Source organism: Hemicordylus capensis, chromosome 1 (assembly GCF_027244095.1).
Source record: "Hemicordylus capensis ecotype Gifberg chromosome 1, rHemCap1.1.pri, whole genome shotgun sequence".
In the NCBI taxonomy this organism is placed as follows: domain Eukaryota; kingdom Metazoa; phylum Chordata; class Lepidosauria; order Squamata; family Cordylidae; genus Hemicordylus; species Hemicordylus capensis.
In genome coordinates, this window is record NC_069657.1 from 397,418,665 (window position 1) to 397,443,813 (window position 25,149).

At 44.1% G+C, this 25,149-nt stretch overlaps 1 protein-coding gene across 9 annotated transcripts in view; it reads right to left on the reverse strand.

The window, feature by feature from the left end:
* Nucleotides 1–25,149, reverse strand: part of MDGA1 (MAM domain containing glycosylphosphatidylinositol anchor 1) — a 396,970-nt gene that overhangs the window by 52,853 nt on the left and 318,968 nt on the right. For all 9 annotated transcript variants that reach the window (XR_008318520.1, XM_053304913.1, XM_053304878.1 and 6 more), the window contains 2 exons: nt 16,262–16,414; nt 11,270–11,401 (listed from right to left, as the gene is read on the reverse strand). Coding sequence is in view for 8 of the 9 variants with exons in the window: in XM_053304913.1 (XP_053160888.1) it covers nt 11,270–11,401; nt 16,262–16,414 (285 nt within the window). In the remaining variant the exon portion in view is untranslated. The remainder of the gene's footprint in view (nt 1–11,269; nt 11,402–16,261; nt 16,415–25,149) is intronic.

A 25,149-nucleotide genomic window follows, 5' to 3' on the forward strand; every position in this document is an offset into this window, starting at 1 on the left:
AACAAAGCTCTTCCTTGCCTGTCCCTGGTAGCTTCTTGGAGGGCCACACTGGTGATTTATTATCAGTGTGGAGAAGTGAGCTGGTCTTGTGGTAGCAAGCATGACTTGTACCCTTAGCTAAGCAGGGTCCACCCTGGTTGCTGTCGTAAATCTGTTAGCTCGGCTCACCCAACAGGATTTACAAACCCCTTCAGCACCCCCCCCCCGTGAGTTAACAGAAAGCAGCAGCGAAGCTACACGAAGGAAAATAAAAGGCTCACAAAGAAAATAGTAAATGAATTAAGTCCCCCTGAACTGAACTAGGTACCCACCTCTAACAATAACTGAGTAATAACTGAAAAGAAAACACAGAGTGAAGAATTAAAGAGTGAAGGACACCAGAAACAAGGAATTAACAGAACAAAGCAGGAAAGCATAAACAAGTGCAAACTGGAATTCGGAAAGGTCAGGAATTCAGAATAGCACACGGTGGTCAGCGATGTTGCTAACAGCATCTGAGCAACTGACAAACTGCTAAATATATATGGTTCAAGAGAACCAGTAGCCAATCAGGCTTCCATGAGTCAGCACTTCTGCTTCCTCTCTTGTTATCTCCTGCACCTGCGTGACTCCCACTGAGCTTGCCTCTTGAGACGTCTTCTCAAGACAGGTGAAATCCCAGGCTCCTCCTCATCAGAAATAACGTCTGGCAGCTGTTCTGAATCCTCAGCTCCAGAGTCTGGTCTCCTGTTGCTGTGCCTCTGAGCCCTCACTAGCAGGCGAATCCTCCTGCTCTGACTCTTCTGAGTCAGAAGTCTGAGCCATGACAGTTGCATATGAATGGGAGACTACATGTGAGCACTGTAAGATATTCCCCTCAGGGGATGGAGCTGCTCTAGAAAGAGCATCTAGGCATCTCCAAGATAGGGCTGAGAGAGATTCCTGCCTGCTGCCAGTCTGTGTAGACCAGGGATTCTCAACGTTGGGTCCTGAGATGTTTTTCAACTTCAACTCCCATAATCTGCAGCCCCAGTGGTCTTTGGTTGGGGATTCTGGGAGTTGAAGTCCAATAACATGTGGGGACCCAACAATGAGAATCCTTGGTGTAGACCAGGCCTGCTCAACTCAGGCCCCCCAGCTGTTTTTGAACCACAACTCCCATAATCCCCAGCCACAGTGGCCAATAGCCAGGGATTATGGAAATTGTAGGCCAACATCAGTATGAGGGCCAAAGTTGAGCAGCCCTGGTGTAGACAATACTGAGCTAGATGGACCAATGGCCTGACTCACTATATGGCAGCTTCCTATGTTCCTAAGGGTGCTGATGACAGGGCTGTGCACTGCCTGCCTTTGCAGCCACCTGCTTCCTTCCCTCTCTCATTGGTGCCAGCAAAGAGCCCACGCATGGGGCTGGGAGAGCTGCCCACCCTCCTGTCTCCCTCTGCCCTTGGCAGAACCGGCTGACAAGGGCTAATGTCTCCACATGGTGAGTGTCACTAGGTGATAACATCATTAGCCCGTGCACTAGCTCTTTGCCAGCATTGACAGAGGAGAGCGGGCAGCTGGCTGCAGAGGCCAGCAGTGGGCAGCAGTGGCGGCAGGGGGGAAGGAGTAGGAGCTGCCAAAAAGTCTAGCCACAGGCTGCTGCCCACATTGCTATGCTATTGCTTTGCATGTGTTGGTGCTGAAGTAACTTAGAAATGAACTTCCCCTATAAGCACTTCCTTCTATTCTATTCTATTCTATTCTATTCTATTCTATTCTATTCTCATGTTTTCCCTCTTCAGTAACTAATTGTTTGGCTTTTGAGTCTATTGCACAGTACAATAATATTTATTATTTATAAAGCATATTGTGAACGCATTACTGAGTAGAATTAAGTTATAAAGGAAAAAGACCCACCCAGAAGTTTACAGCTGAAAGAAACTGAAGGCACCTCTAAGAGGTCACAACTGTGCATGTGTGAGAAAAATAGCCTTATAAGCTGACTATAAATGTTTTTAAGGAAGAGATAGATGTTATATGTTGCTCTTAGTGATGCATAGTGTATTATTTATTTGTTCCATAATTAGATACATTTAGCTTTGATTTCATCATGTTCCTGTTCTTTGATAACACACTAACTAGCTCAATATGTCAAGGGTGAGGGTCAAGGCCGAATGTTTGATGGGGGCCAGAGAAGCCGAGGGGTGTTTGTTCCCCCAGGACACATCATTTCCCTCAAAGGCCCGCATTTCCTATTCCTTTCAATGAAGCTTGTGTAAGAGAAGAACAGTGCTACACTGTGCCCATCTTTTATGATATGTGTCAATACAAAGCTCACTTAATGCCATGATAAGGCTGACATTGTTCTTTATGATCTTTTAACTGCCTTTATAAGGTCCAAACCAGATGGTGATGCAAGACACCCTGCATTGTTTAAAATGTTAATAGAAGCCGTGTGTGTGTGTGTGTGTGTATGTGTGCACGTGTTCTGGATTCCAGCTGTGGCAATGGGGAATGGGGAGTTAACCCTTTACCCCAACACTATATTACCAATTAAACTTATTCTCCAGAGCTGTTATTTGCTCCACAGGACAAAATTTACAGATGCCAGAGAGAGAACTGATAAGGGGCCCTAAGGGTTACCTGCTGCGCTAAGATGGCACTGGAAGAGGAATACAAGTTAGTTGGCGTGCGGGCCTATATTGTGCTAAGCCTGTATGTTTTGCTCTGCAAGTCAAATAGCTTGGGAAGATTTCAATTGATAAAATAGCACAAGGGGAAGCATTAACACTCATACCTGCAGCACCCAGTCCCCATGCAAAGTGCTCTTCCTCATGGCTTGGGCTGACATTTAAAAAACAATGGCGGAAGAACCTTCTCAGAGATAAACAATATCACATCTCAATCTCAATCACATCTTCAGTCACAAATAGTCTTATCCACAAGTTAGTTAAGTTGGAGGAGTTCAGTTTAGCTGAAACAGCTGGATTTAAGATCTGAATCACACACTCAGCATTCTCCATGGCAATTAAGAATGTGCATGTGTATCGTGCCATTACTATTCCAGTGTTTGTGGATTTCCATGATCACAGCTGCTGAAGTCACTGGAGCATCCAGCTGGATACAATCACATATCTGATGCTGGATAAATTAAAGCAAGAACTGAGAAAAGTCCCATCAGTCAGAGTCCCACCTACTAATGAGATGAGGTGACAGAGTCGCCTCAGGTACTGGATCAACGGAGCCAGCAGATTGGCTACCTCCATGGACTTGCCACAGCTTCACCCTGCCTGGACCTTCCACTGCCCCTCAAAGATATTTTTTTCCTTGTGGTGCGCCAGCTGCAGCCCTATGGAAAAGCCAGAGGGCATGGAAGTTGGAGTGACAGGAAGTGACGAAACTCACTTCCTGCTGCTCTGGATTCCCTTACCTCTGCTTTTTGAACAGGGAATAGGATGTAGTGAGGTAGAGAAGCAAGAGTCATGGTGGCTGTCACAACCACCAGATGAGTGGGGGGGGGAGGGGGCAGTGTTTCCTGTAACTGAGAATCCCAGATGTGGCTGATTACAACTCTCAGTAGTCATTGTAGCTGGGGATGCTGGGAGTAGTAGTCAACAACAGCTGAGATTTGCTGTTACTGAGAACATTTCTGTGTGTAGGTGGGGGGCTCACTTTCATCTCCAAAGGTTTGTAAGAGTTGGATCAGGAGCTCTCAATCTGAACTAGCGAGAGGGTTCCAAATTAGGAGTGGTGGTGAAGGGCTGCTGGCAACCTTCCTTCTTCACACAGAGCCCTTGCAAAGCTTTGCACACAAAGTGGATAGAAGGCTCCCAATCCTTGCTGGCAATCCCAGTCCTGGCAATCCTCCCAATCCTGGCAATCCCAATTCTTGCTGGCAGCTTCTGATTGCCCTTGCCTCCTTGTGACATGTGGCCGGGGGGAAAAGAGGCTGCCAGCAAGCACCCTTCTCTCCTCAACCTGTGGCCCCTTTAAAAATGCTTTAGGGCTGGGGAGGGCATGTGAAGTGGCATTAAGCACCTTACCTGAGGCATCCAAATTCTTTGGACTGCCTCTACCACCACTGTATTAGGAAAATGTCTATGAACAGACAAAAGAGATTTTTCAGCAGCGGCTGTTCAGTCTCTTCCAACCCACCTAGATCTGGTCCAATAGGAGGATGTGAATTTTGTTTGTTTCAGTAAGTAAGTAAGTAGTGCTTGTTTCAAAAATATACCAGCTCAGCTCAATGATACAATTTCACACAGTATATTATTCTTCAGAAAGTAACTGAAATGGAGAAGAGTAACCAACCTTAGGACGAGACACTCGAATGCTCATCATGAGGTCCCTAGATGTAAAGATGTTTTGCAAATCTCTGTTTCTCCATGCCCCTGACCATTGCAAATGTGACCATGGGTCAAACTAAGTACAAAATGTACTTCCTCCCTCTAAGAAACAAACAAACAAAACCGTTGGGGTGGGAAAGAACATGCTGGGTGGTTCAGTCTGCATCAGGAACATGACCTGGAGGGTTCAACCCTTTCTCCCTGTGCTGCTGACCTGATGAAAACTGATGCCCTGAAGGGGAGGGAGGGAAGCTGCCACTGGAACCAAATGGAATATCCTTCCTCAGGCAAAGAACATGCTTCAGGAGGTCAGGACAGGATAGTTTCCATCGGGACAACAGCACAGGGGAAAGGGTTAACCCCTGCCAACTGGGCAAAGAGGCATCTTTTTAATGTGGTGATTCTCTTTATTTAGCAGGGGGAGAGTAACTGGCCATATCAACCCCCAGCACAGTACCTCCAGTGACTGTTGCTGGTGTCTATCTTATGTTTCTTTTTAGATTGTGAGCCTCTTGGGTTCAGGGATCCATCCATCCATCCATCCATCCATCCATCCATCCATCCATCCATCCATCCATCCATCCATCTATTATTTCGCTATGCAAACCACTGTGGAAACATTTGTGAAAAGTGGTATATATAATTTTTGTTGTTGTTAATGCCCATCCCTCTTCATTGAAGTTCTGATCCAGATTACCCCCACTGCAGCAACTATATTTTTAAAATTAAAAATGGATGCACAATGAATGATGCTTTCAGCTTCAAGTTTAGTTTAGTCTGTGGTCACCCCTCCTGTGCTAATAAAACCATATCACTCTGTGAGGAATGGCTACATGAAAAACATTGGTCTTGTGCAATCAAAGATAGAGCTAGGAGTCTTGTGTCATAGTGGCTCCAGGAAATGCTAGCTTTACCTCTGCATCCATTGCCAACTGTTCCGTTCCTATTCTGTTCCATTTCTGGAACAGAAATTTCTGTTCTGTTTTATTCTGAATAGAAATTTCATTTCTATTCTGTTCCATTTCCATTCCTTTCCTATTCTGTCCCATCCCAACTTCTCATTTGTCAATCCTTGACTTCTCCTGCCACCCCTTTATTATTGTCCAAACTCTCTGAATTATATGGCACTTCTATGTCCAGAGTTTTGTCATCAATCGCATGCTGAGTAGAAATAATAACTGTCGTCGTCACAGTTTTAGAAGAAGTGCTTTTCAGGAACTTACTAGCTTGGGCTTATACGTTCTCTTCTGCTTTAATAAAGAAGGTGCCTGTAATGGCTCCACACTACAGTACAGACTCTGGGATCGTCAGAAGCTTCCACCTTAGTCTCCTGGTATTTCAAGTCCTTTGTGGGTTTCCATCAGTCAAGGGAAAGTAGACCTCAAAGGTAGCAGGGTAAGCAGGGAAGACTGAGGTGTGTGTGTGCAGCAGCCAAATAAATTAAAAGGAATGGGAATGGCCCCCCGAGAGCTCCCCTCCACATGGCTGTCCGCTCAGCTGAGAGATATTCAACATCACCCTACTCTGTTAGTTACTGAATATTTTATACTCTGGCTACAAACGCTCCATTTGTATTCTGTTTCTCTCTTTCGTCATATCTATTATAAACGAGCAATGTCTGGGAACTCTCCCAGGGAAGATTTGCCTGGATGGCTATGGATATTTTATAGTCAAATTGTGGAGAGTAAACTAGCTTTTTGAGTTGTGCAACAAAGAAGGGGGAAGAAAAAGGTAATAAACTGGTTATTAAAAAAATAAATACATGTCAAGTTGTACATGGTCTTTTTCCCACAGTGTAATGGGACTCAAGACACTACACTGGTGTTGGGTATGGAGTGAGTGTGTGTGAGTGTGTGTGTGTGTGTGTGTGAGTGTGTGTGTGAGAGAGAGAGAGAGAGAGAGAGAGAGAGAGAGAGAGAGAGAGAGAGAGAGAGAGAGAGAGAGAGAACACGGGGCCCTAAGATTGCCTACTGTGCTAAAATAGCACTTGAAAAGGAATACAAGTTAGTTGGCAGATAAACTAACTTCTCAACTACAGTTATATCTGGTGTATTGTGTGGCAGATGTTTGTCTGTTTGTAGTCGGAAGTCCCATAATATTTTTACATCTTCATTTTCTACCACTTTTTCAATTTGGTGGTCCCACCAATTTTTGGCTACAGGTAGCTTGTATTTTTTGCAGATGTTCCAGTGTATCATCCCTGTTACCTTGTCATGCCTTTGTTTGTAGTCAGTCTGTGAGATCTTTTTACAACAGCTGATTAGGTGGTCCACTGTTTCATCTGCTTCTTTACAAAGGCGGCACTTGCTGTTTGTTGTTGACTTTTCGACTTTTGCTCTTATTGCATTTGTTCTTAGTGCCTGTTCTTGTGCAGCCAGTATTAAACCCTCTGTTTCTTTCTTCAAGTTGCCATTCTTAAGCCATTGCCAGGTCTTGGTGATGTCTGATTTTCCAGTTATATTGTGCAAATATTGACCAACTTATATTGTGCAAATATTGAATATTGTGCAAATAATATTGTGCAAATAATCTATTATTGTTATTATTACTACTACTACTACTACTACTACTACTACATTAATATCCCGCTCTTCCTCCAAGGAGCCCTGTGCGGTGTACTACATACTTAAGTTTCTCTTTCACAACAACCCTGTGAAGTAGGTTAGGCTGAGAGAGAAGTGACTGGCCCAGAGTCACCCAGCCAGTATCATGGCTGAATGGGGATTTGAACTCGGGTCTCCCCAGTCCTAGTCCAGCACTTTAACCACTACACTACGCTGGCTCAAAGAGTGGGAAGAGGGCATGCCCCTGTGCGATTTGCACATTTGACAAGCTTGGGATGGGACATGGCAGTTGCTGGGCAACTGCTTTGCTGGATTGGAGAGGGGGGTGACAGGGCTTGGAGAGGCAGCCAGTGAGAAGTGCCACAGTCATGGAATAGGAGCGATCCTGGGCATGTCTGCCTGCTTTCTCTATGATTACGTTTCCAAAAACAGCACAAAACTGCAGTTATGGTGGCATCTGTGTTTGGATGTAATGCTTTGGTGGCCAAACCTCAGCTTGCGATGGTGAAACTACAAACAAAAGGCTCAAACTGGAGTCCAGACATTTATGAATTCAAACCTCTGCCCCATTCAACTGTGGTTTTGCGTTACGTGTGAATGTGGTGGCCAATATAACATTGTTTCCCTCAAGAAGTTAAGTCAAGGACATAAGCAAGTTATCTGAGGCTGACCTTAAATTAAGTTAAACTAGTGGCAGCCAATGTTGGAATGCCCAGGACCTTGATCACACATCACCTTGCCCTTCTTTCTAGAAACTGTAGAATCCATTCAGTGGGCACTCCCTTGGACTTTCCAGCTTCAAAGTGCCCCTTGAGCCACAACAACTAGTAGGATAGTTTTATCTATGAACCAAATGCCACAACAGTGGAAGTGGGCAGGATGATTCTCTGTTATCCTCTGCAAGAAAGTAAAATGGTTTCTTAATGGGGAAAACACCTATTGAGAACCTGGAGAGTCTCTGAGCTGCCAAAGACAAAGATCATCAGCAACAACAAAAGAAATGGCTGCTAAAGCAGATCTTTGATGATGTGTCAGATGCCGGAGGGAAAGAGAGGATAAGAAGAAAGAACACATCTTAAGAATTAGTGTCCTTCACACCTAAAGTACAGAACTAGATTTACAGGTCTAAGATATAGCCATACAATAGGTTATAACAATGTTATAACAGAGTTAGTGTGAATTATGTTTATCACATGATAACTGCAGCCATTACTTAAGCATGTGAAACTGCCATCACAATTCATTCTCATTTATCACCTCAGGCAATTATCGAACAAGAAGTGAGCAAAGAAGTGATCAAGCTATCACATGTTTGTGTAGTCTCACTCAGTTCAGGGGGCATCCTGGCTTCCTGGGAAGCTGGAATCTTGGATGTTTTCAGGAGATGCCCTTGTAAACTATGATTAGAGATGCCTTTGTAAACTAGATGGATGTAAATATGATTAGAAATAGAAATGGTGACTATAGAAAACCTTAAAACAGAAAAAGGAAGAGAACTTACATTTTAGGATGGACACATTAGTGATTCTTGTTACAGAGAAGCAGATAGAATATCTGGTTTTTGCCTTATCTGACCATATACATGATTAGATTTTTAAATAATTCAAAATGTATTCATTCTGCCATTAGTGCACACCCTGCCAAATCTCAAAACAACATTTAGATGGAACAATGGAGTTCTCTTGCATAAATGTAACAGCTCTTGGTATTGCTAAATGGGATCAGATAGTGAATAAATCTGTCTAAAGTCTGAATGGATAAATAAAGCAGAATTCAAAGTGGTGTTGAAAATGGGGAATGGATATGAGAGCAGGTGGATTTAGGAGGGGGTCAGGGGGAATCACAGAATATTTCACTTGACTTCTTTGTAGTTGAAATCAAACCTAAATGTGCAGCCAGCACCAAACAGTTTCAAACAGTGTTCAAGTCATCACACTTACAACATTCAAAACAGCTGAGAAGGGTCTGAACCACTAAATATGATTGTACGGTAGTTAATTATCTATTCCCCTAATGGGTTCACATAATATTCCAATATATGGGGTATTCTGAGCCTGTGAAGCAATGCAGAAAGAACTCTCTGTTACTGCCCCATTCCATTTTGGTCAATCTTTTCCAGTACTAGAAAGACCACAAAAACAAATCTTTCCAAGATGTTTGGAAGACAGGTTACTTAATTTTAAAGAGATGATTTAAGGATTAGTAAAGTACAGGCCAGAATTAGCTAAGAAAGAAGAAGAACAAAGTTTGTATTAGACAAATCCAGAAGGCTTTCATTATATGTAAAGTGAGAGCAACATAATCTCCTTCTGATATCCCCAAGGCTGTACAGAATGAACAGCCCATCAAAAGGGCTATTTTTATATTGTTTTCAGCTGACTGTTTTATATGATTGTCTGTTAGTTTTCTGTTTTTTGTTGTTGTGCACTGCCCAGAGCATCTGGATGGGGCGGTATAAAAATTTAATAAATAAATAAAACAGCATCCATGCTAGTAATGAAAACTTTGGCTTTGTAGGGCAAATCAAAGTTCTCATGAGTGAGAACAATTGCCCCATTAACCTACAGAGAGGATCCTTTGTATCCTCAGACTAGATTGGGCGCAAAAATTATTCAGAATGGTGTGGATGAGGCAGAGAGCTCCCTAGGCCCCTGAACCTAGGATCCTTCTTATGTTCCATCCTATGAGAAAGGAGATGCAAAGAACCAGCTTCGTACATGATGAAAGCTCAAGTGCTCAGGTAGAGAAAAGTGTTAATTAATTCGGTTTACCATCCCTTATTTACCAACAAGCAGGCACACTTTTGACTGGGCCCTGATTTCTCAGTCAGGCTCTAGTCCAGCAGGTGATTAATAACTGAGTGGGCTTAGGAAAAGTGCATTTATTATTCAAATTAATGAAATTATCATTAAGAGGTGACAAATTAGCAATTGCTCCTTGACTCGATGTGGAAGCTCATTAGGCATTTCTGTGGCATTCACTGAGCGCTACAGCTTCATCTCGACAGTGAGAGACAGGAGGTGATGCGAGAGAGAGAGAGAGAGAGAGAGAGAGAGAGAGAGGTGGGGGGGGAGGGAGAGGGGCAGACAGACGTCCTTCAAAATGACTTTGTCCTGTAAAACTAATTCCTCTTTTGCACATAACTTTCCTAGGTCTTGTTTTGCCTCCTTAAATCAAAACTGCAATCTGACAACTCATACTGATGCCTCTACTGGCCCTGCTGAAAATGTTCCCTCTGAACCAGACCCCACAGCTAGCCTCATAAAGCAATTTCCTTCAAAACACATTATAATCTCTTAATAAAAGAGGTAAGAACATAAGAAGAGTCCTCCCGCTCTTCCAGAATATGGAGATAAATAGACAAGAAGTGGTGAGCCTATATCACAGCAATGGGATGGAGAAGGTTGGAGGATAAAAGGCACAGAGACTGTTTTAGCTACAATCATTTCTCTAACAGAGAAACAAATTGCTGCCATAAAATCTTAGAAGTATAAAGAGTTTGTTTTCATGGCCAACAGTTGGATAGGAAGAGTGTCCAGCCAGGCTCCAAGCTCCCAAGAAATGGTCGTGTATGGGCAAAAATAAAGGAAGCAGTAGGGGGAAGTGATCATGTGCTAGCCATGATGAGGGTAGGATGAGGATGACATGGGATGAGCTTTTCCTCCACCTTCGATAAAGTGCAAGGTGCACAATGTGGGTTGGCCATCACCGTCCTATCCAGATCGCAACTAGCACACAATCACCTCCCTCTCCTCCCATTTCGATTTTTGCCGACACACAACCGTTTCTCGGGAGCATGCATGGAGCTTGGAGTCTGGCTGAATGCACCTCCTGCCCAGCTGTCACTTGTGTGAACCAGTTCATAGTCTTGCTTGAAAATGCCAAACAAAAATCAGTTTTATAGAACTCATGATGCAGAAATAGATTTATATCTATAACAGAAAAATGTGTAGGATGCGCTCCTAAATTCTTAGAAACTAGAGCTGCTCTGCACAACTGGTTTTTGGTGTTGGGATGCTTCAGGGAAAGGGGACTGCTTTATGCCAGGTCATGAGCAACAATCTCAGTTGTGCACTGCAGCATCAAACCAGGAAAGAGACAGGGAGAGATGGAGGGAGAGTTTCCATTTAGACCTTTCCTAGAAGAGAGGAAGATATTCAGTTTGGGGGACAGCTCCAGCTCTGCTTTTAAAATAGCAATATGTTATTTGCCAAAGCAAAATTTCACTGCCAGACAGTAAGAGCCACACACTAACAACCCTCAGCAGAAAACAGATCTGGAACATACCAGAGGATAGAGAAGACCTTTCCCCATAATACATGTCAATAAAACAATAATTCCAAGCCCCAGTTTTCCCTCAGCTCATAACCACCAAGCCCCTTCTAATTCACTCACCAATATGCTTCCCATACATGTGGTAGTAGAAAGAGACACAGAATCTGGCAGTCATGTTGTACATTGGGCTGATTAACCTGGCTTTGTCATCTTTCACTCGGGGTGCAGAGGCTTCGATGAACATGTAGTAGCCTGAAGAGCAAAGAAACAAGATGAGGAAAGTAATGTGTTGTCACTTCACCCTCTGTGTTGATGAGAGAGGGAGATATAAGCTTATAATTAGCTTTAAGAAGGAAAGGTCTTGTGTCCACTTCAGCATCTGCGCCTCACAGCAAGGATGACTCTGGTTCTAGGGGGGGGGGGCAAGCGCCCCCTCAGAAGTTTCCCCCCCAGAAGCTCCTCTGCCTTCTATTTCAGAAATCCAACATGTGGAACACAGCTCTCACCCTGAAATGCACGTTCCCCCTTCTGTGCTCTCTCGGGTTTTTTTTCTGGTGAAGCCACTGCCTCGCAGACATGGGCCACACAAACAGCATTGCCAACCCTTTGTTCCACTTCCCCCTTCACAACCGTGGTTTTCAAACTGGGCTCTGGAGAACATTGGTGTTGGAGGCAAGGATTTCCCAAGGAGAAGATCAACAGTGGCAGAGAAGCTTCCGTAAACAACAGCAACAATGATGATTGCCTCGCAGATATGCTCCTCCTCCTAACAAGCGTTTCTATAGGACTTGAGAGTGTTCAAAGGACTGTACATGCATTATTCTTGTTGCTATCCTTACAAAAACCCTGAAGGTTAAATCCGTATTATTATGCCCCTATTTCAGGTTGGCAGAGGTTGAGAAGGAGTGGCTTGCCTAAGGCCACCTAGTGAGTCCATGTCACAGGCGAGACTCTAATTGGAAAAGTCCTGATCTGCAGCTTAGTCTCTTAGCCACTACAACACACCAGCTTTCATAAAAGACAACTTGCTTACCACAGCTCTTCCCTTACCATATGCAGCTGCAAGAGAATACAGTCTGAGCCCTTTCTCACAAGCAGTGTGAAAGGGCAAGAGGGCTGCTGCCCGTAGCTCTGAGGGTCAGGGTGCTGGATGCATCACCCAGTGTCGCCCTGCTCCCAGAGTTCCCATAATGCACCGCGCAAGTGTATGGTGCATTATGGGGATCCCTCCTCTCCTCCCCGAAGCTGACCGGGAGCCCTGCTGTTGGCCAGTCCTGGCTGCAAGCAGCCAGGGCTTACAGACAATCAAAGAAATAGGGTTAGGAAAGTGCTCGCTCTCCTAACCTGGTTTTGGAGGCTGCTTCCTTAGGTGGGTTTGCCACTGCAGCACCGCTAGGATTGGGCCCAATCCTGGTGGTACGCATGTGCAAAACTGAGCTGGGCTTCCTTAGTGTGGTTTTGCACACGTGTGTGAATAGCTTCTCTATGTGATGGAACGGTTAGCTAGCACTTTCATTTACTCAGGAAAACAGTGAGACCCAACCAATCTGATGAATGCCGCTTACGAATCGATAACAGGAGGCTAGCAGATCTTTTCAGCCTGCCAGCATCCTCAAGTTTGTCTACTAAGCCTTGCCCCCTCTATCATTTTATTTATTTATATCTATATAAATACATAAATATGTGTTTATTTATGTCTAACCCACTTGGAGAACGTTTGTTGAAAAGCGGCATATAAATATTCATCGTATTCGTATCTTCTCTGTACCCCACATTTTAAGTAGGGTTTTGATAAAATGGAATGGGTTCAGAGAAAGGCAACACATTTGGTGCGGGGTCTGGAAATCAAGTTCTGCGAGGAATGTTGAAGGAGCTGGATATGTTTAGCCTGGAGAAGAATAGATTAAGGTGAGATATGGTAGCCATTTTCTAATATCTGAAGGGCTGTCACATATTCAACTTGTTCTCTGTTTCTGAGGGCACAACTAGAAGCATGGGTTGAAATGACAAGGACGCAGATTTATGCTAGACATGAGGAAGAATTCCCTAACTGTAAGAGTTGTTCAACAATGGAACTGTCTGCCTCATGCAGTAGTGGGCTCTCCTTTTATTTTATTTTATTTTCATTTTTACATTTATATCCTGCTCTTCCTCCAAGGAGCCCAGGGTGGCTGATCCTCACGACAAGCCGGTTAGGTGGGTTAGGCTGAGATGGCCATCCATCAGGAATACTGTATCAGTTTCCTGCACTGAGCAGGGGCTTGGAGTAGGAGACCGCCAAGTTCCCTTCCAATTCTAAAATTATTGGACTCCATTATATGTTGCTCCTTCAGCTTTTTGTGCTGCTCCTGGTGCTGTGTTCCCAGCCATCACATTTCCATATGGTACTGCACAGAGGCAGCCAGAACTACAAGGCCTACAGCAGCCTACTCTGAACAGCATCCCAACTCTGGGATGGCAGGTTAAAGGAGTGGATTGACTAGCCCCAACGATTAATTGAGAAACACTGCTTTCAGCATTATGATCTCTTCCCAGAGGCTGCATGGATTGCATCCCAGAAGATCCTGGCACGGTAGGCTGGAGATTTCAATGGCTTCAAAAACCAGCCTGGCCATTTTGGAGCGTTAAACAGGCCCCTCCACCCCACCCCCTTGCGTCTCTCCTCTGTGACTTCAAAGCCAGCATCAATGGAACAAGGACATTTGGCAGCAGGCAATTAGCCAGTAACAAGGACTAATGCTCTCCTGATTCCCCTAAACAAAGCTGTGGGAGTTTTAATTGAGCATTTAATGCGAATAAGAAACATGCAAATTAACTGCCTGCTCGCCATGCCCAATGCAGAGCAGGGGTGTGTGTGTGTGTGTGCGCGCGCGTGTGTGCGTGTGTGTGTGCGTGCACAGAAAGCCAATCTATTCTATCCCCAGGTGCCAAGGTAGAGTAAGCTACTGAGAGCTAAGTTGATCTTGAAGAGGACTCCGTAAAATTTAGAGGCAGGGGTTCTCTACTTTCTGCAACCCCTCAGATATGCCTGACATGGGGAGACCTTTGCTCATATGATGAGAATCTGAGGATGCCAGGCTGGCAGTGGGGGGAGGAAGGAGGAACAAAGGATGAAGCTGCAGGGTGTTAGACTCAGTTGATGCTGCAGGATTCCAGCTTCTAGCATGGGAATGAGAGGAAGAAGTTAAGTGTATGGAAGAGGAAAATCTGGAGGAGATAGTCAGAGGAAGTAAATAAAAGGGAGCAGATGACCATTTGGGGTTGATTACTGCAGTCCCTTCCTAGGGCAGTGTGGCATGGTGAATATTTTAAGAGTAGGTAGCATAGCTTGCTTCAATGTTTCTGTTCTCTCCCTCTCCCATGTTCTTGGGGTTTCCCTCTGCCTAGCTTCCTTCTCCTCCTAGCCTTCTCCATGGCCTCTGCCTTGAATAACAAAGCAGTCATCTCCAGCTCCTCATCCTCATCTGAGAAGAAGAGTGGAGGAGCAGGATATTTGGGGTTACATTTGGCTGTAGGGGCTTTGCCTTCTCCAGCCCTCTTGTCTGTGTCACTTACAGGTGCCATGCCTTAATTTTAATTTTTTTTTTATTTCTTTTATTCAGAAGAACTACTCAAACTGCATCAGGAACCTTTGGTTGTATGCATAGCTGCCCTGATTGGTGAGCCACTGGGAATACTTTTTCTTGCTTCATTTTCTTTTACTTTATTATTCATTTTATTTGGCAAGGTCCAAATATTCCATCATGTGACTTGCCACCTCTACCCACTAGGAGAGCCATTAGCAGGATCTTCTAGGAAATCAGGGCTGCTCAATTTCAGCCCTTCTGCAGATGTTGGCCTACAATTCCCATAATCCCTGGCAACTGGCCACTGTGGTTGGGGATTATGGGAGTTGTAGGCCAAAAACAGCCGCGGGGCCTAAGCTGAGCAGGCTTGGATTAGTTGAACTCTGTGCTTCTCCCACCACTGCCCTTCTCCAGCCCTCAGCTGCAACTCCAAAGCTGGAGTTCTTTTCAGCTGCAACCTCCTCAGCAGCCAGGAAGACACTGAAAGAAGTCTGTAGAGAAGGTGCTGGAGATTCAAAAACCCTCCAGCATCTCCTCCCATTGGCTACTGAAAACGAAGTAGCCAGGTTATATGAGGTCCCATCCCCTGACCAAAAGGGGTCCCATCCCCCCTAGACAAAAAGCAAATACCATGCTTCTCAACAATGCTGCCAGAAAGTCAACCCTGTTCATTGGGATGAGGATGGAGTATAGTGCTCTTTTTTTCTTTTTCTCGCTCATGGGAGGAGAGCTGGTCTTGTAGTAGCAAGCATGAATTGCCCCCTTTGCTAAGCAGGTCCATCCTGGTTTTCATTTGAATGGGAGACTGCTTGTGAGCACTGTAAGATATTCCATTTAGGGGATAGGGCCACTGTGGGATGAGCACCTGCATGTTTGCATGCAGAAAGTTCCAAGTTCTCTCCCTTGCATCCCCAAGATAGGGCTGAGAGACTCCTGCCTGTAACCTTAGAGAAGCTGCCGCCAGTCTGTGTAGATAATACTGAGCTAGATGGGCCAATGGCATGACTTGGTATAAGGCAGCTTCCTATGTTCCTGCCAAGAGTCTAACTGGGATCACTTCAGGGTTAGAGGTACAAAGGAGGGTACTTTGAAATGTACAGACAGGGGATCCCCCCACAAACATCTGAAGAGGTTCCCCCCTCATTTTACTGAACTCCCCCACTAAACCTAATAACCCGTATCTCCCCCTACCAAGTGTCTTTCCCCTGCTAGGTGAACAAAGACATACCTTTTACAGTGGTCATCCTCTTATATTTAGCAGGGGAAGAGTAATTGTCCCTATCCAGCCCTAGCACAGTATCTCTCCAGTGGCTGTTACTGGTGTCTACTTTAAGTTTCTTTTTAGATTTTGAGCTCTTTGGGAACAGGGAAGCATCTTTATTATTTCTTTCTATGTAACCCCCTTTGAGAACTTCATTGAAAAATGGTATATAAGTACCTGCTCTAGTACTACTAGTAGTGGTAATTTCCTCCCCCTTGCAAAAATAAAAAATAAAAATAAACTGCACCCCTGTGTGGTGATATAGGTATCTGGAAGCCAACAGACCTTCTGGTGTTCCACTGAAGTCCGTGGTTGGGCCTGTGTTGGCAGAGCGCTTGGGATCATGGGTAAGACCACTCTGACGAATCCAATCAAAGTTGTCCATTGTGTCCTGCATATAACCACAGATCTTCTCCTCCTCAAAGTGGCAAGTGTTATCTGTAGGCAGGAAGACACAGTAATAAGTACTTCTTTCCAAACCTCCTACTCTGATGAATAGGCAAAAATAAACTCCTTTTGTAATATTTATATTTTGCAGTGAGATGATATACTAATCAGGGGGACAAACTGTACCTTCCATCAGTAGGTAGTGACCAGGAAGAAGGGGCCAAACAAATCCTTATTATTTTAAAAGTAATGAATAAATGTGGGAGATGGTAAAATCTATATACCAATGAGGAATTCCCTTTGTGAAGATGTGCCGATTGGATACTGTTGCATTTAAGTAAAGCAGGCAACAGATTTATTTTTAAAAAATGCTTTTAACATTTTCTCCAGGTGACAGCTGTAACATATAACAACTAATTCTAAGCAGTGTTCCCTGAAACAGGGATTCCCAGATGTTGTTGACTACAACTCCCATCATTCCGAGGTTCAATGGACTTTGGCTTGGGTTATGGGACTTGTAGCCAACAACATCTGGGAACCCCTGTTACAGAGAACACTGATTCTAAGCAGAACTAATAATGGAGCCTAATTTCCACTTCTTTTAAAATGGTGATTCTTACCTAAGACTCCCTCCCATATGCTGTGAATTTGATTTGTATTCAGTGGTCAACCCATGGGTTACCAAGTCACATTGTCTATACTTTGGGTGGCTGCCATCTTAAAACAACACGTTGGAATGACAAAAAAATATATACCCATGGGGGACTCCTAAGAACTTCTCTCGTTTGCTATGAATTTGGTTTGTATTGGAGTTTAAACACAAAAGTTATTAGAGGGGGACACACAGACACATTTGGAAAGTAGGCTAAAAACCTGTTGCCTGCCAGAAGTGTAATTCACAGGGCCAAAGTACAGGTTGTGTTAAACATATAGTTTGGTCCCGTGTTTTTAAAAACCTAAATAGCAGCCACAGAGGGTGCTGATTGGACTGGTACTATGGTACACAGGGAAGATGAATTTTACCCTTTCCCTTCATTTCTCTATCCTCCAATTTTATTTTATTTTATAATCACCTCTCCAAAGCCTTTTGCCTTGAAAGGAAAGCAGCCATTGGTGCCAGTGGAAGCTTCCTTCCTGGGGTCAGCTTTGGAGGGAGGATTTTGTTTAGACTGTGCTCCGAGAGAAAAGAGTGAAATATGCCTGACACAGGGTGAATTGGATCCTAATTGCTGCCTTAAGTTTTGAAACTGTGTATTGAAGGAAAGAGAAGAAGAGGATGACCAGCAGCAAGGTGGATGGACTCGATTACAACAGCAATGAATGCACCACTGAGAGACCTTAAAGGCCAAGTTGAAGACAGATCATCCTGGAGAGAATCTATCTATGTGGTCGCTAAGAGTCGACACTGACTTGACAGCACTTCATCAATCAATCAAACTATGCATTTAATTTAACATGTGGTTTGGCCCACAGTTTCAAGGGATGGAAAGCTGTAGCCCAAATGGGTGCATACATTTTTCATTTTCTCCAACAATGAGCTATGAATGTACTTAGCAAGTCCAAATATAGCGGTGCTGGAGATCAAATGGGCACGTGTTTTCCAGTATCTGGCTCTTCAACAAGTTGGACTCCCTGTGTGTTGCATAGCCAAAAGCATCGGCGATCCTAGCTTCCCAGTGCTTTAGGTTCCAAGGAGGCACTTGCGTGCTTTAGTCTTTCATTCTCCACTCTGTAAGATCTCTTAACATATCTGTGAAATCTTCATAGGCTACCACTGGTTGTTTATGAATAAAGAAATAAATGCCTAGCTGTGGAAGAAGAGTCAAGGGGGCAGGATGAAAGTGCATGGTAGAAAGGAGGAGTTCTAAATGAAACAGGTAATAGCTTTGATGGAACAGAGATCTTCTGTGGAATAGCTCTAAACATTTCACAGCCCAGAAGTGTGTGTCTCACACTGCAAACCGGAATGAGAAAATGTGGGCTGGTAATGGTAAACAGCTGAACTTGCATGGAGTGGATGAATAAAATAAAGGGAGATGAAAAGGAGGTATAAGCCCAGGAAGAATGCCTTCGTTTCTTCCTGACCTCCTTTGCTTCCATCCTTTCACTCGGTTCTGAAAAGTATTAGAAAATGTGCCTGGTTTCAAGTCCATGAATGTTCTATGCAGAGTCCTGGGTGTGCCCATCAAGTGACATGCTGTACCTGAAAGTAGTTTACAGCATTTTCAGTGACCAGGGCTGAAGGGTTGCCCCTGGTGAAGCTCTGCTGAGTTCTGGAGCATAGAGGGCCCCATGGAGAGCTCCTGTGAGTGAATGCAGCCAAAGGGAGCTTGGCTAGCCACTTAACTGCTAATTAACCCTGACTAAGTGCTCTCTAAGTGGTCCATTCATTTCTAATTAGCATCCTAATCCAAATTAGTTGCTGTTTGTAATGCTGAGTGCTGGGGACTGCCCAGCATCTGGAACCGGAGGAGAAGAGGGACATGCATGCAGAAGATCGGAGGCTCGGGGAATCGCAATGCCTGTCTCTATGGCTTATTTGATCTGTTTTGTGTCCAGATCCGAGAGGCAGGAACTGAGGCGAGACGGCAGCTGCTTAACAGCTCTTCCAAAGAGTTATGTGAATGAGATGGCTGAGCTCCAATTCTGGCAGTGTTGCTCGAGACACACAGAGAACAGCAGAAAAGGCGGGTATACAAGATCTGATATTACTTCTTAACTTCAGCCAGAGGTTGCTGCACTGGCTTTACAACTCTAAGAAGGTAAACCACAGCCACAGTTCACAAAAGACACCAATCATAGGGAGGAACAGATCCAAAGACCATCTAATTTAAATCTCATTTCCTTACCTCAAGGCAGGATTCCCCATAAATTAATATGAACCCACACCATTTTTATGTATTTCAATTTATTGTTAACAGAAAATTTAAAATATGAAAGTTACAGTTAAAATTTGTATACATACAAAAAAAGAAAAGCTAATCAATGAAAGGCCGGCGCCAAAATCATACTGCTGAATTGCAGCAGGTACCCACACCACAATAAGGCTCTTCAGAATAGATCAGGGGCTCTATGGATAAAAATGTGCTGCATGCACAGTTCTCATTGCTGGATCAGAAACTGTGGACACAGAACAGGTCTGCATGGTCAGCATCAATGTCACCAAGCATCTGTTTCCCTCTTTGCTCTTGCAGAGCCTCCTTGGAAATTGATTCCTTCCTGCAGTCTTCGCTATGGTCTCTTCCTCCTCCCTGCAACAACATCTAGCCAAAGAGACGTGTGTGTGTGTGTGTGTGTGTGTGTGTGTGTGTGTGTACAATCCTTTGCCTGTCCACACTGGGGAGATTGGTGCTGCAACTAGTTTACAGTTTTAAAAAGTCAGCACAAATCAGGTCTGAAAAAACATAGAAGGGAAACACAAAAAACATTGGGATGCAATGGGCTGACACAGTCGTCATCAAGATGTATATAAATATAATATATATTATATATATATATAAAGTGATATATAAAAAGGGATATAAAAAAGGGATATAAAAAGTGAGTGAACAAAGGTTGGCAATAGCAGACAAAACAACTAATGAGGCAATCACTTAAATCTTCTTCATTCCTTGCCTATTTGGAGAAAGGTTTTAATTGAGATCCTCCCAACCAGGATTATCACACTGTCACAGCTGACACAACTGTTGGTTGGCTAGGTGCACAGAACTACATCCAGGTAACCCACTGCCATGCATGTGCACTTCTGAAATGAGGCATCTGAACTGAGTCAGAGGCTTCATACTGGTTTGCATCAGGGGTCAGCTTTGTATATTCAGAACCACTGCATACAACCAATTGTCCTGAATGAGAGGAATGGAGATGTAGCAACAAGTGCAACCCAAGGATTGCTTCAACTTCCCCCTCTAGGCTCAGATATGGCATCTGTTTAATTGTTGTACCCTCACCGACTCGATGGCACAACTTTGCTTTACTTTAATAACACACAGGGACAACTAATCAAAAGTTTAAGAAAGAAAATGGAAGAGGGAATTTAAGGAGGCAGAATGTAATCAGCAGAACTGGAATTTGATCAGGGCATTAGAGCTGGCATTTTAAAACCAGTTAAAAAGAAGAAGAAAAAGAAACACACGGGGAACTGTAATGACCACAAATAATCAGTGAGACAATCCAATCAGGAATGGAATCCAATAATTTCTCAGAACTGGATTTAGTTTTGTTACGGTCAGGCCTGTTGCTGTATAATGCCAAAGTGCTTGGAAAGAAAGTGATTTACACACACACACACACACACACACACACACACACACACACACACACACAGAGACACACACAGACAGAGTCTCTTGACCAGATGTTGCTGCATAACCCGGTGTCTAAGTCTGCAACCATTCCACGTGCCTGCATGCACACCCTAATAACATTAAGCATCAACGTCCTATTAACTAAAGAGAAACTGGATGGAGAAATAATTACATTAAGTGATTCCCTGAGTCTGTAAATTAATCAACATTATGTGCCCCTGGATCAAGCTGCCACAGGCATTAATCATCTAATCTTTGCCTTTCATTCTAGAACATGGGACATACATGCCTGAGGTTTACTTGGGCAATCATGTGCAATGCCTTTGACCTCCACCCTTATAAGCCAGCCTCCCCAATTCCCCTTTGAAAGCAGTTATGAAATTTAGCATTGGAGGAAGGAGAGATAATTGCAGAGGCTTTGCATTAACACCGAGTGCTAAAGGATAACATTCTGGTTGAATTCCACAGCTTGGCCCTTTGTAGCTGCATTTTGCTCTTTAGACATACACAACAGAAAGGAGACCCTTTAAAACATCAGGATGGCCAAAGAGACCCGTATATAATTTCCATTATTTATTTGTAAGCACTTATATCCCTCCTTTTGGCCTAACAAGGATCCCCAAGGATAACAATTATCCCCAATAATTAAAATTCAATTAAAAGTGTTACAGTACAAAATCAAAGTAACAAAACAAAACTATTTTATATAGTACTGTATAGCCTTTGTCTAATATTTAGCCTTTGTCCAATAGTTAAGATGAATGGTAGCCAGGATCACACATCCTTGGATGTCACATGCTTAGACTAAAGGCAGGTTCAGAAGACGGCATGTAAGTACTTTCCTACTTGGAAGGTGAGGAACTGGCAAGTGTGAGAAGCACATGCTTCTATCAGGCTTGCCGTTGGAACCCACCCAAATCCAGTTACCAAGATGGTTCACCCAAAATTCTCTGCCCAATTTCCACATCTTGGGGACAGAAGTTGGTAAAACATTGGGTGGAGAAACTCAGTGACCAGATTTGGGCCAGTTCAGGTGACATGCCCAATGGGAGCACACACTCCTTGTGGTCACTGGTCTTTTCCTTCTCACTTGGTAAGTAATTTCAGGCTGTTGTTGGAACCCACTCAATTCAGCCCTGAGCTCTAATCTCAGACAGGAGCAGATAACCATACACTTAAGCAGTCTGGGTGCATATGTGGGATTTTTAGTGGGAAAATGAAAGGTTAATCAGCCTCTTACCACCACCACCACCACCACCACCACTTCCCAGCTCAGTCTCACAGTCTCCCAAGGCTACTTTTGTTAGGAGACATATATGAACATGAAGTCTATACTGAGTCAGACCATTGGCCCATCTAGCTCAGTATGGTCTACATGGACTTGCAGAGCTTCTTCAAGGTTTCAGAGAGCACACTTTCCAACCCTACCCAAAGATGCTGTGAATGGAACCCAGGACCTTTAGCTGGCAACGCATGTGCTCCACCACTGAGCTAGAGTTCATCCCATAAGTGTGAGTAGCATCTAGTTTGGAACTGAGGCTACCCTCCTTGTGGTTCATATTTCTCAGAAGGTCCACAGCTGAAGATAAGGCTTATTGTGCTTGGCTGCCTAAGCCACAGCGATTAAAGCACACAGCGGCAATTGGGGGGGAAATTAAACTTGCCCCCGACTGCCCCCCAGCCCTCAAAGGGGGGGGGGACTCTGAAGCCCTTCAGGTTTGGGCTCCAAAATTATATAGGTGCGCCCCTGGGCACAGAAGCATTGCATTGCCAGAAAACTGGACAGCTTTAACTCCTGTCTTGTAGCTGGTGAGCTTGGACTTACAAATCCACTTCCCCACCCCCTGGGAAGTCTGATTGATGGAGGCATTTTAAAAACCACTGAAATGTCAGCCAATAAAGAGTTGTAAAATGGAGCTGCTTTTCTGAACAAAAACTGGAAACTGAAACAGCACGAGAGACTTGAGGCTGTTCTCATGCACAGCTAAACCAGGCTAGGGAAGCCCAGCCTGGGTTAGGCTATGCATGAGAACCACCGGGATCGGGCCCAGATGTACGGGGCTGCACCGCCGAGTCCATTTTTTTTTAGCCTGGCTTTTAGCCTGGGTTAATAGTACCAGCACACCATTAACCCAGGCTCTGGGATTGTGTGTCTCCTCAGGCTATGTTCAGCCTGAGGAGACAGAGACTAGCGTCTAGAGTGCTCATCTCCTGTGGGAATCCCCCATTGCACTGCACTCGGTGCATTGTGGGATACCCGAAGGCCAAGATGTGTCGTCCCAGCCTCCGGAGATAAGGTCATGTGGGAGAATGGTCAGTGCTCCCAAAAGGGATCATTTGCTCGTCTGGGGGGGGGGGGAGATAAGGACTATGCAGTCTTCCCACTGCCCGTCTGGTTGTATGAATAGCTCCTTTGCCTATTCTGGTGAATGATCGGAAGGCTTGCAAATCAATAATTCATTTGTTGTTAATTTTATTATTTATTTATTTACACACAGCCCACCCTTAGGGCAGCTCACAACATAACATCAATAAACTATCTAAAAAGCATGACTCAATTGCATGGCTCACACTAAGCAGGCCTGAGCTTGCCTTGTGCCTGGACGAGAGACTGCCTGCAAAATCTATGCATGCTCATCCTAAGCTCATTAGGATACAAATGTAACAAATACATAGGTAATTGTGAGGAAAGTCTCACAGTTGGCAAAAATCCCGTCTGTTTTCTAAGCACGGAGTGGCTGAAGTATGCGAATAGATGGACCTTTGCCAAGTCAATTAAGAGGAAGGAACTGTTAGAAGAAGAACTGCACACACATACATACACAGATGGAGGGGGGGGGAGTACTGCTAATTCTCCAAGGCGGAACCATCTCCCCATGCCATGTATGAAGGGAATGCACTTATGGAACTCTGAACATAATGCTAACGTTTCCCAACAGAGTTGCAATAGAAGAGTTAACAGACTGGTGCAAGTAGAAATGCAGCAGCCTTCAAACAATGGAAGTGAGAAGCTGAAACACACTTAAGGAAAAACACTCTTCCCTTTGGGTAGGGCCAACTCTGTGAAGAACTTGGCCTAGAGTACAAAGGGCTTTAACAGTGGCAAAGTCTGTCCATGTCTGCTATTCATAATAGCTAAAAATGGAGCCTACCCATTTAGAGGCATCGATAGGACAAACAACTGTGGGTGGTTGTCTTCACCATTTCTCATTTTTAAACTTCCCCAAAGTGTTTGGCTAGCTGCTATTGGAGTGCTAAATTGGACAGACCTTTGATCTGATTCAGCATGCCAGTTCCAAGGGAACAGTCCCAGCAACAGTTCAGAAAGAAAGGGAGAACAGGATGTTGGATATACAGAGAGGTGCAGAGGGATAAGCTTTACATCTAAGAATATTCTGAAGAATCTTGCAGAGCTTTCATATTTGAGAGTGGTCCTATTGTTAAGACATTTGTGACCGAGTCCCAGATGCCCTTCAAGATAGAAGCATTTTGCTTAGATGAAAGAAAAATGTTGGAAGATCATCTTATTGTGTGATGCATGCTGGATTTAAGGATTATGGTCTTGGCATCATCCCCTAGGCACAGGCAGGGAAGCGAACAACAGACTTTTCTGAAACAGTGATTTGCTTATACATACTATTCTTCTTTAGCATTGACACCTTTTTTATTTTTTTCACTTGGCCTGTGCTTTTCAGACCACCCTGACACACAAAATGTAAGCAAGTAAAACACTTTTCTTGGCATGTTGAGAAGTGGTGGGGAAAGGCCAGAAAAAACAGTGGCTACCCTATTCTTCTTGGAGGATGGTGAGAGAGGGAGATCAGTCTAGCTAGTTTAGCCACTGCGAGACTAGTCCTCATGCAGTTGAAATTTACAGCCTGATACTACCCATGTTTGCTCAAAAGCACACATTTCCAAATAAGTAGGCTGAAGATTTCAACCTTGATGAATAAAAAGAGAAGAACCAGGACTCAAACCTGCTGGGCATCTGACTCCTGAGAGCCTCGTAACTCTGCACATGGGCAAGAAACAATCTCATCATCAGCCAGCTTCCAAATGCATACAGACAAGTGAAAGACTTTATGTGCAAAATGAAAGATGAAGTTTCCAAGACTGATATCAACTTTTGAAACAAGATTCTGTGGAGGGACACCAGAGGGCCTTGGTGGATGGACACCAGTAAATTATGTAGCTGAAGCCAGTTCTTCTACATTTCTATTTGTGCAAGTAACCTGGTTGCATTTCAACCTAGCTAATTGTGTTAACATTCCTTTATAGGAAACTACTGCCTTGTCGTTCCTGTTTGGGGTGTGTGTTCTGCTGTCTGGATACCAAAAGAACAGAATTAATACATCACGTGTGTTCTAGAGCAGAATCTTGGCTCAAATTTAGACTAGTCTGCGTACAAGCCTCCTCTTACATTAACAGATGATTTCCATAATGCACTGGTCTAGCTCGTCAACCTACTCTGGCTCCTCACTG